Genomic DNA, 11,473 nt, shown 5'->3' on the forward strand with positions numbered 1-11,473 from the left:
GAAATACTCTAAAAAATATGAGTTATATTTTCTAAATTAATTAATAATACCTCCCATTTATTTGAAAGAATGAATCGAGGAGAACTTGAGTGCTTAGTTGATAGTGTGACTACCCACACCATATTAAGGAATAGGCAATTATTCATTGAATTAATAGCCTATAATTGCTCTATGACTACGATGATTGGATCATCACAAGTAATAAAAGGGCGAGAAATTGCCAAATTTTTACTGCCTAATGGCACAATGTTTAATGTCACAGACGCTCTGTATGCACCAAGAGCTAATCGAACCTTGATAAGTTTTAAAGATATTCGTGCCAACGGTTATCATGTAGAAACACACTGTGAGAATGGAACTAAATAGTTTTATATTACCTCTAATGAATGTGGAAGGAAACGCATTTTAGAGAAACTAATGAATCAATCTAGTGGACTGTACCTCACTACTATTCGGATCATTGAATCCTATGCTGTCACCAACAATGAAATGTGGGACACTGACTCATACAGGCTTTGACATGACCGCCTAGGGCACCCTGGTCGTGACATGATGATCTGTATTTTAAAGAACTCACACGGACATCCCTTCTTTCGAGTGAAAAATAAAATGGGACAAAAATCCGCCACACTGCAAGGTGTCGGTCCTAGTACTTCTCAAAAGCAGCCATTGTCTTCTGAAGTACCAGAAGCACTACCTCCCTCCCATTATGCCTCATTGACTATTTCAAAGGCACATTACTCGTTTTGCAAAGCCTGCTCTTTAGCAAAAACTGAATTGAGACCTTCCTATGCTAAAGACACAAAACAAAACATTTCATTTTTACAAAGGATATAAGGAGATATCTGTGGACCTATTCGACATGCTGGTCACATGTCGTTTTATTGTCAACAAGAAATGTTACATTTGCAAAACTCCTAGCACAGATTATACGTTTAAGGGCTCACCACCCTGATCAAGTCTATAAGGCTTGATAACGCTGGAGAGTTTACATCAAAAGCATTTGATGATTATTGCATGTCTATTGGGATCGATGTAGAGCATCCTATACCCCATGTGCATACATAAAATGGTCTCGCAGAAGCCACCATCAAAAGGCTACAAATGGTGGCTAGGGCATTGGTTATGCGCACCAACTTGCCTATATCTACCTGGGGTTATGCAATATCGCACGCAGGTTTACTTATTTATTTCATACCCACAGCTAGCCAACCATTTTCTGCATACCAGTTGGTAACTGGATATGAGCCTGACATTTCAAACTTACGCATATTTGGTTGCGCAGTATATGTGCCTATTGCGCCCCCACAACGCACCAAAATGGGTCCTCAGAGATGATTAAGTATTTATGTTCACTACTACAAAAACTGCATCACACAACGGTGGAAATCTGTTGTGTGATTTGGACCATGTCTGTCGTCTATCTCGATGTTGTGTGATGAGCACACTCACACAACGGTGAAACACCGTTGTGTGAATATCATAGACACAATGCTTCAATTATAATCGTTGCACTGATTCTGCGGATACCAATGCCAGAAATTGGATGCGGCGCATTCAATTGTTGTTTCGATGGTGGTCAGACAACAGAAATAAGTAAGGACCATTGTTCATTAACTTCTCACACAACAGAAAAATATGGCAATTGTTGTGTGAGTACTAATGAGACAACAAAATTTTATAGGGACCGTTGTGTGATTTAACATTGGACAACTGATACCTATTTGTTCTGTTGTGTGAGTATTAATGAGACAACGAAATTTTATAGGTACAGTTGTGTGATTAAAATTGATTTGTTGTGTGATTAACGATTTATGCGTATTCATACAATATAATGTAATTGCCTGTTGTTTGATTATTTTCAATTATTTACCTGAGATATTTGCACAAAAATAATGCACAATATAAGATTTAGGCATTGAAATACTCTATTTCAACCATCTAATGTACGAAAAGAGGTAGCATTCATGTATCCATTCATACCATAAAACCAAAATAGAAAGCATTCCAGCTAGCTTGATGGCTGCTGCATTCTAACTAATTATATTGAAAGATAGCAAAAGATGATACAATCAAATCGTCGCAAGAGAAAAATATTTGCTGCTAAAGTTCTCTCATACTTGCCACTAAAGATTCATCTCCTACATGGAATCTTAGACCTGAATCCACACCCAACTTAGATGCCAAGGATAGTTGCAGCAACTGACTTTGCTGCTGGGTCAGCATCATATTTTTGCGTATAAAAAAATGACAGAAGCACAGACAAAGAAAGTTAGGTCCATGCAGTTTGTAACTTTTGGCAGATGATCCATTACAATACCAATTCAAAGTGATCCTAGACACCTAAAAACCTCATTTTTAATGCTTTTTCATCCTCTCCGAGATACACATGCACAAAATCAGTGACAACTGTACATCAATTTAAAACAAATCAATTTCCACTACAGAAAATTAACAACGAAATTAAAAGCATGGACACATACATTAATACATTGCTATCCTGCTATTCGGTTGTATTTTGAGGTTCCTTCAATGGCTGCAAGCAAAAAGACATTCAGGAACATGTAAGTTTTGGTTTGAATGAAAATGCCAAGCATCTTTCATGGTACATGTAAGGTGTCACTTCAGTACACAACTAATTACCTCAACATATCGGGAAAGTTCAGTAGAAGTATGGATATGCCCTGTACTGAAATTTGACTGAGAATAATCTTCAATTTTGCCCAATCTGCAATGATTGTTCAATATTAGTATTTAGTAGATGATAATTGATACTGTAATAATATAGTGAAACTGAAAATCACAATTCTATGAACTATGAGCTTCACAATTGTTGATCTGGTATCAACTCAGATGGATGCTGGCAATGCAAGATTAAAAGCAATTCACAACAAAAGCTTGACAGGTGTATGATTCAAAATTGCATCATGTTCGTAAATGAACAGGTTTTCATGAAGGAATTAATCATATGATAGTAGAGAGAAGTTTTTGGTTAAACTTGATTTACTGCACAGTGGAAAATGAATAGAACATATCTTTATCCAAGTTCATGATATAATTTCGTTAAAGGACTTCATATTGTCAAAAATAGTCTTCAAATATAATTCCATGAAAATAAACTCATTCATATGATTAGTCATATGCATCCTTCAGCTGATCATAACAATTCTTAGAAGGAAAAACCAGAGGATATGCATTGAAGGAAACTATAGATGCATAATGATTTGAACTGTGTAAGCCCAACTTATGCATCGCACAATAACATATGTGTATCCAATAACAGACACATACACATGACATATTATAAACTTCATGAGCCTAGAATTTGTATTCGTTATACCCATTTGCTGGCCAAATATGTCATAAATTAAAAACTTTTAGGCGTAAGATAGAGACACGCATCAACCAGACTTTGGTTTTATTTTTCAGCTGAGAGCATGTAAAAGAGTAAAAATTAAAATAGAAAATTACACACAAGTGTCAATTTGAAACTTTAATTTGTGATAAGGCCATCTATATGTTCTTGTACACATAAGGCCACTTGCTTCTTCAAAATATTTCGTATCTGACCATATTGCCCTTTCACCGAACGAAATCAATCAATTGGATCGCTTTAGAAAATTACATATCTCTCTCTCTCTCCAGCAAACCCTTGCTTTGACTACAGATCTCTCTCTCTCTCTCTACTCTCTCTCTCTCTTAGCAAACCCTTTCTCCAACACCAACTCGTTCGGCTCCGGCAGTACACAACCTCCCTGCGCGAAAACGCCGTCATCGATTCCGGAGTAAAGCTCCGATCGTCAAGCCTCCAAACTCCTCAGCGGCGGCCCCGAAGCTCCGATCGAAAAGAAATCTCTCTCTCTCCAGCAAACCCTTCCTCCGACACCAACTCGTTCGGCTCCGGCAGTACAGAACCTCCCGTGCGCGAAAACTCCGTCATCGATTCGGGAGTAAAGCTCCGATCGTCAAGCCTCCAAACTCCTCAGCGGCGACCCCAAAGCTCCGATCGAAAACGAATCTCTCTCTACCGGTTAATCGAAGAATTTAACCTGTGGCGGCGAGCGGCGGGCGTCGAAATTGAGTCATGATGAGCTCTGCTCCGTCGTCTCCAAGGCACAACTCTATCGTCTCCAAGCCTCGGCTCCATTGAATCCTAGCAAGGCAAAAACGGAGTGGTTAAGTACATCTGGAACTCCATGGAAGTAGCAGAAGCTGCAAATTGCTCTCAGATCTAAATCCAATCTTCTTCTCAATCTGTTGACCCGTTGCTCTCTCTTTCTATTTACGTTTTCAGGTGCTTGATTTTCATTTTGTATTTCTGGCATCTAGCTTGATTTTTGTTATCGGAAAAAAATTAGACGGTGTTTGGTTTGATTTGATTGTGATTTATTGGAATGAATCGGTTTGGATTTGTTTGAATTCATCTGTTGTGGAATTTTGCAGGGGAGAGACACAGAGTTGTGCTCTTGTATGATGGGGGGATGGTTTTGTTCGTTTGTATTGTTTTGATTTCTTTTGGTTTTAGTGTGTTATAGTGGAGTAGTTTTTTAACACATTAACAGTAGTTTTTGTTATACTGGAGTAGTGTTTTTTTAACACATTAACCGTAGCTTCGGTTTGAGCATTGCAAGTCTTTAATAATAGCTTTTAGTATTAGTGATAGTTGTTTTTCTTATTGGTGACAATAGCTTTTTGTGTTGTGATGGTAGCTTTTGTTGATGGTCAAAGTAGCTTCTGTTACTGGAGTAGCTCTTTAAGAGTAGCTCACTGGTGTTGGTGATAGTAGCTTTGGTTATTGGTGACAGTAACTTTTGGTGTTTGTGAGAGTATCTTTTGGTGCTGGTGAGAGTTGTTTTCTGGTATTTGTGAGAGTAACATTTGTTGTTGGTTAGAGTAGCTTTTAGTGTTAGTAACAGTAGTTTTTGTTGGTGGGGATAGTAGATTATGGTTTTGGGGAGAAAAGTTTTTTTTGGTAATAGTAGCTTTGGTTGCTGATGATAGTAGCTTTTGTTACCTCGCCGGAAGTTGCCAGTAGCTTTTGTTGCTGATGACAATAGCTTTTGCTACCTCACTGGAGGTTGCCGGAAATTTCACCAGAGTAGTTTTTGTTGCCAGCGACAGTAGCTTTTGATGTTAGTGATAGTAGCTTTTGTGGTCGCCGGAGGTCAGCCGGAGACTCACAGGGGTTGGCCGGAGACTAGCCGGAGTTGGCCGGAGACCCGCCGGAGTTGGCCGGAGACCTCGCCGGAGAAGAGAGGGAGGATGATTGTTGACTTTTTACTCTAGTGGCATTTATGTATATATGTTGGTTTTTATATCCAAAATTTAACACATTTTTTAATCTAGTGGCCTTATGAGGGAAAAAAACAGTTGGTGGCCTTATGGCAAAAAAAACATTAAAATATGCACTTATATGTAATTAACCCAAATTAAAATCATAAGTAATATAACCCCTGAATGTATGTATTTATACACATACAAACACAGCCTGGCCAAAACAAAACAATACATATAAGGGGAATATGCATACATATGCATCACAGCTTGTCATGGAAACATATTCTGCATGTTCATTTTATGGTAGCAGACCCTTCGCATTGGTCAGAGAACTGCCTAGTTCTACATATATCATTTATGCATCTAATATAAAATTCAATCAGTCCATCCAACTATAAAACATATACATATGCTCCTATAAGGACTGTTGCGCAAACTAGAGTTAAATGACATACCGCTCCCTTCTGTAAGTGAAAATTTGCAACAGAATCCAGAGCTTTGCCTCTCTTTTTCTCTTGCAGAAGGTACCCTTAGTAAGAGAAACAAAGATATGTCAATAGTGTGTTACACAAAAGAACATAGATCACAATATTGTGCAAGACTCTTAAAAGTAATTTCGGTGATGTCATCAGCAATTACATAATATTTAATGTTAACCATTTCATTTTAGCAGACTCATCATCTTTACTAGCTTAGCAACAAAAAAGAGAAGGAAACTAGAGTTAAGACCTGGCACACAATCGCATTAGAGGGGGTTTTAGAACTGAAAGCAATATATCAGACTTTGTCCATTCATGGTTTGCTGAAGTCAGTAAATTGAGCATCACTTCCATGTTGTTTTTCCCAGTGGTGAATTCCCTGCACAATTAAAATGTAATTAAGCATTCCAAATGCTAACACAATGTACCAAAGCGAATAAGAAGCTTACATAGAAGCATCCATAAGTGCTCTTTCCTCTTCTGGTTCAAGTATGTTCTCCCAAAATGTGGAACCAGATCTATCAGCTAACGAGTTTGGCATGTCTTCACCTTTAGCAAGTTTTGACTGGGATGCCAATTTTGATAGGAGCCATTGCATGTACCCTGGAATGGGACTGAGAGTCGCAAATGTCTGATTTTAAAGACGGCATGTGTCAGAAAGTAAAGCCATGATGACTGGTTTTCCAAACATGTTCAAAACTCTTATCTATTTATTGCTTTGACATCTTCAATAAGAGTAGTTAAAAGATGAATTTAGTAAAACAAAAACAGATCAATTTGAAAGTTGGCAAAAAGAAAAAGCAATGTCAAAAGCTCTCGAGTTAGTTTCAATTTTTAAGGGCAGTAGGCAAGTTAAAATTAAAAACACCAAATCCAAGCATTACCAGTGACCACAACCTATACACCTATACATGTTTAGCTATAAGTTAATCAACATCCACTAAAGTAATTATTTTCACTAACAGAAGTTAACCAACAAGCTAGTATCACCAACAAAAAGTCTAAATATGAAACAATTTATGAAGCCCGTGAAGTAGGGAGATTACGTTGCGAGTCTGGGCGTCTGACTCTTCAAATTTGTAAAAGGAACAGGACAGAACTTACAGAAATATGTTGCATGTCTTTCCTCACCAGCGTTATCACACGTTTGATTAGAAACTTTCCCAGGTCGATCCCTGATAAGCCAGGCTGTCAAAATCAAAAACAAACCCACTAAAACAGAGAAGAAATTAGAGAATTACCTGTAAGAGCAAGAAGTGCAGAAACTAATCTTAAATGTGTTGTCAACGCCGATCTTAAGCCCCATTCTTCAGCCCTAACAGCCTTGGCGATCTCCTCCTTGGCCAAATCAAAGTAGCCCAGGCCAGCTACGCCATCTATGGTAGAAGAATTGGGAGCGCTAGGGTTTGGGTAGTTGGGCCCGGAATGTTCCCGTCGTCCATATTGGTAACGCCACCTGCAGGAGCAGAAAAAGAATCGAAATCAGACCCAAAAAGCTCCGATCTCAACAGCCAGAATAGGCCTCGTTCTCGCCGTCCTTCATCGGCGAGCCTTGTCATTTAGCCCAAACTGTTGGAGCCTGGACGATGACCGGATAAAATGAATCTGTTGTTGCACCTCGAGGTCTTCGACGGCGATGACGAGAGGCTCGAGATCCCCTGGAATGAGTTGGAGAACTAGTAGAGTCACAGAGTCCGATCTTGCTGGCCATCGTTAAATGCTTGTAGATGGCTAGACTCAATGGAGAGAGAGAGAGAGAGAGAGAGGCTAGGTTTCACGAAGGCTATCGGTTGTAAAATTGATGTCGAAAGAGAGGGTCGACCGGTCGAGAGGGTTGAGAGGCTAGGTTTTGTTTTCTTTGTTTACGCTGTGGCATGGCAATTAAACCTAGTAAAAGATTCAAAGTTACTCACACAACAGAAACCTCACCAACTGTCGTATGAGTGCACTACGTAAAATTAAAATGTGAAAACATGGAGGGAAACATGCCGCCTACAACAATTTGGCTTAAAATGTTGTCGCCTATGTTCCTACTTCACACAACAGAATAATTTAAATCTGTTGTCTAATTTCTACAACTTGCACTTGGCGTACCTAGTGGAAGACATTCAAGCAAGCTTCCTCAAAATTTTGTGCTCAATTTTTCAATCACACAACAGAAATAGTTATACCGTTGTACGTGGTAGCCCAAATTTTAGTGTTTCAAGAGGCAACCAAGACTCCAGAGTGATGGAAAATCTGCCGCTAAATATTTTAAGACTCAGACAACGGACAATACTTAATTCCGTTGTGCAATGTAGTTCTGATAAAAAATTTATCACTTTGTTGACATTCATACAACGGAACATCACTAATACCGTTGTACAATAGAGTTTACTTAAACACACAACAGATGATTTCTGTTCCGTTGTGTGATTGGTGTTGTGTGATTAACTTTTTGTAGTAGTGGTTGGATACAAATCCCCAACAATTACCCGCTATTTGGAACCCTTGACAGGCGATCTCTTTACTGCTAGATTTGCGGATTGTCACTTTGATAAGACAGTCTTCTCATCGTTAGAGGGAGATAGGAAAAATGATTTTCCAAGGGAATGATGGGAATTGTCGAAGTTTGTCCCCACTCTGTTTCATTTTGATCCCCACACTTCACAATGTGAAAGTGAAGTGAAAAGAATAATTGATCTTCAGAGCATAGCAGATTCGATGCCTGATGTGTTTACTGATATCGCAAAAGTGACGAGATCACATATACCAGTTGCAAATGTGCCTGCAAGGTTAGAAGTCCCCAACAAAGGGCACGGTGTTGCAGACAGAGACGCTGCAACCACACCTAGTGGAGGTGTGGTTGAGGTAGTGGCTCCCTAAAAGAAGAGGAGGAGGCCACTTGGTTCGATTGACACTTACCCAAGGAAGACGAGGGCGAGTAAGGCACAAACCCGATCCATTAATCATCAATGTAGAGAATCCCTCTCATAAGATTGTCTTTGATTATAGTTATGTCCATGAATCAATACTGGAGGACGCTCCGATGTTTGAAATGATTCCAGAGAACAAAGAAATCTCAATGGATTATGAGAGTGCGTATGAGTTGATGGAAAGATCTTCCATACACATTGATGATATATTTGCATATACGGTTGCTCAAGAAATCATAGAGCACGATGATATCGAACCACGCTCTGTTGCAGAATATCAACAAAGAGCAGATTTTCCTAAATGGAAAGAAGCAATCCAGGCAGAACTAGATTCTCTGGCAAAGAGACAGGTATTTGGTCCTGTAGTGCTAACCCCACCAAGTGTAAAGCCTATAGGACATAAATGGGTCTTTGTCAGAAAGTGTAATGAGAAGAATGAAGTCCTGAGGTACAAAGTTCACCTTGTAGCGCAAGGTTTCTCACAACGCCCTGGAATTGACTACGAGGAGACATACTCTCCCGTAATTGACGTTATAACGTTCTGCTACTTAGTTAGCTTGGTAGTTTCCGAATGACTGGAAATGCAGCTTATAGATGTTGTTACTACATATTTCTATGGGGATCTTGATTAAGAGAGAGAGAGAGAGAGAGAGAGAGAGAGAGATATATATATATATATATATATATATATGAAAGTGTCTGATGGCCTTACATTACCCAAATCAAGTGACTCTAAACCATGGAGTGCGTTTGCAATTAGATTGAAACGCTCACTTTACGGATTGAAACAATCCGGGAGGATATGGTATACCCGTCTAAGTGACTACTTGATTGGGAAGGGATATAAGAACAATGAATTGTACCCCTGCGTATTCATAAAGAAAACAAGTTCCGAATTTGCAATTGTTGTTGTATATGTCGATGATATGAACATAATAGGTACTCTTGATGAAATAAGAGAAACTGTGAGCTACTTGAAATCCAAATTTGAGATGAAGGATCTTGGGAAAACTCGATTCTGTCTAGGCCTTGAACTAGAACACCGAGTTTGTGGAATACTAATCCACCAGTCTGCGTATGTCTAAAAGTCAGGCGATTTAACATGGACAAAGCGCATCCTGCTAGCACTCCCATGATCGATCGAAGTTTGGATGCAAAGAAATATCCATTTCGTCCAAAGGAAGATTATGAAGAGGTGTTGGGAGCTGAAATTCCCTATCTAAGTGCAATAGGCGCATTATTGTACTTAGCCTAATGTATTCTACCAGACATTGCATTCTCAGTGAACTTGTTAGCTAGATTTAGCTCAGCACCAATGCAGCGTCACTGGAATGGTATGAAAAACATTTTCCAATACCTAAAAAGAACTATTGACTAGGGATTGTTCTTTCCCTACAGAGAGACAAGAGGGACCGCAGATGGAACTGCAATCCCTAAAGAAAATGTTGATGGCGAAAGCGCCACTCACTACACCAAAACGTCAAATGACGTTTTGGTTGGTTTTGCTGATGCTGGGTCCCTCTTTGACCCACATAAAGGTCGTTCCCAAAATGGTTATATATTTACCATTGGGAACACAACGATATCTTGGAGATCAACCAAGCAAACCCTTATGGCTACCTCCTCGAGCCACTCAGAGATCATTGGTCTACATGAGGCGATTCGTGAGTGTATATGGTTAAGAGCTATCATTACACATATTCAAGGGACTAGTGATTTGAGTTCTACCATTGAATAGCCTACTTGCATTTATAAAGATAATGCAGCTTGCATCGAACAGATGAAGCTAGGATATATCAAGTGAAATAATACAAAACACATATTGCCAAGTTTTTCTACAATCAGCAACAACATGCTCTTCTTAAGATTCAAGTGAATCAAGTAAGGTCTGAGGAGAATGTTGCAGATTTATTCACCAAATCATTGCCTAAGGCCATATTTGAGAAACATGTGAAAAGCATAGGAATGCGAAGACTTTCCAAGCTCCCTTGATCAATGTAAGGATCAGGGGGAGGTGTAGACGTCAGAGAGAGTCTAACACACACATGTTATTCTCCAATGTAATGGGTGCGTTGTGCTCTTTTCCTTCGACCAAGGTGTATTTTTTTGTCCCACAAGGTTTGTATTGTTATTTGGCAAGGTTTTTAGTTAGGCAACAACTCATGCACCATTTCGTCTTTGACTTAGCACAAGGGAAAGTGTTAAAGGAAAAACACATTATGTGTCTTCGTCAAAGTAACTGACGAAAAGGGAATTAAGGAATTAGCGATTACCGATCAATTAGCATCGATTACAGATCAATTAACATTTAATGTCATCATTATAATTGATATTTTCGTTGTAACTCCCTCCCTATATAAAGAGACTATGAAATGAAATGAATAGACCAATTCCAATTCTCATTTTACTTTTACAATTCCCTAAATTTACAGCAATTTCTAAAATTTTAAGGAATAATTATAGAGATTGCTGTAAAATAAGGAATCTATTAGAGCTGGAGTTGGATAAGAAAATGCTTTAACTTTTACTTCTCTATAATACAGAAATTTAGGAAAGTTGTTGGAGTTGCTCATTTTTCTTCTCCAACTCCAACAGTTTCCCTATTTTGTAACAATCTCTAAAATCTCCATAATTTTTCTTTAAAATTTTAGAGATTGCTGTAAATTTAGAGAATTTGGTTTTCTCTTTCCTCACTTTCCCTAAAATAGATATAGTTATAAGGAATCTATTGAAGCAAAAAAGGCTCATTTTTCCCTAAAATAGAAAAAAAAAAATCAAAATATAGGAAGCTGCATGTTGGAG

The 11,473-nt window shown here is 38.6% G+C and overlaps 1 protein-coding gene across 3 annotated transcripts; it reads right to left on the bottom strand.

The window, feature by feature from the left end:
* Positions 1 to 1,996: 1,996 nt before the first annotated feature.
* LOC112195098 (malonyl-CoA decarboxylase, mitochondrial) lies at positions 1,997 to 7,608 on the bottom strand. Of its 3 annotated transcripts, none has more exons than XM_024335454.2 (8): positions 6,998 to 7,608; positions 6,861 to 6,931; positions 6,206 to 6,387; positions 6,007 to 6,135; positions 5,733 to 5,806; positions 2,644 to 2,728; positions 2,484 to 2,536; positions 1,997 to 2,409 (listed from the first exon to the last, which is right to left on the bottom strand). In XM_024335454.2, the coding sequence occupies exons 2-7, from the start codon at positions 6,873 to 6,875 to the stop codon at positions 2,530 to 2,532; spliced, it is 492 nt and encodes a 163-aa protein (XP_024191222.1). In that variant the 5' UTR covers positions 6,876 to 6,931; positions 6,998 to 7,608; the 3' UTR covers positions 1,997 to 2,409; positions 2,484 to 2,529. The 3 variants fall into 3 exon arrangements, with proteins under 3 accessions (XP_024191222.1, XP_024191220.1, XP_024191223.1); XM_024335452.2 differs by having other exon boundaries at positions 1,999 to 2,536; positions 6,998 to 7,212; positions 7,374 to 7,607; XM_024335455.2 differs by lacking the exons at positions 1,997 to 2,409; positions 2,484 to 2,536; positions 2,644 to 2,728 and adding an exon at positions 3,394 to 4,153 and having other exon boundaries at positions 6,998 to 7,607.
* Positions 7,609 to 11,473: the final 3,865 nt, after the last annotated feature.

This window comes from Rosa chinensis, chromosome 3 (assembly GCF_002994745.2).
Source record: "Rosa chinensis cultivar Old Blush chromosome 3, RchiOBHm-V2, whole genome shotgun sequence".
NCBI classification, from domain to species: Eukaryota; Viridiplantae; Streptophyta; class Magnoliopsida; order Rosales; family Rosaceae; genus Rosa; species Rosa chinensis.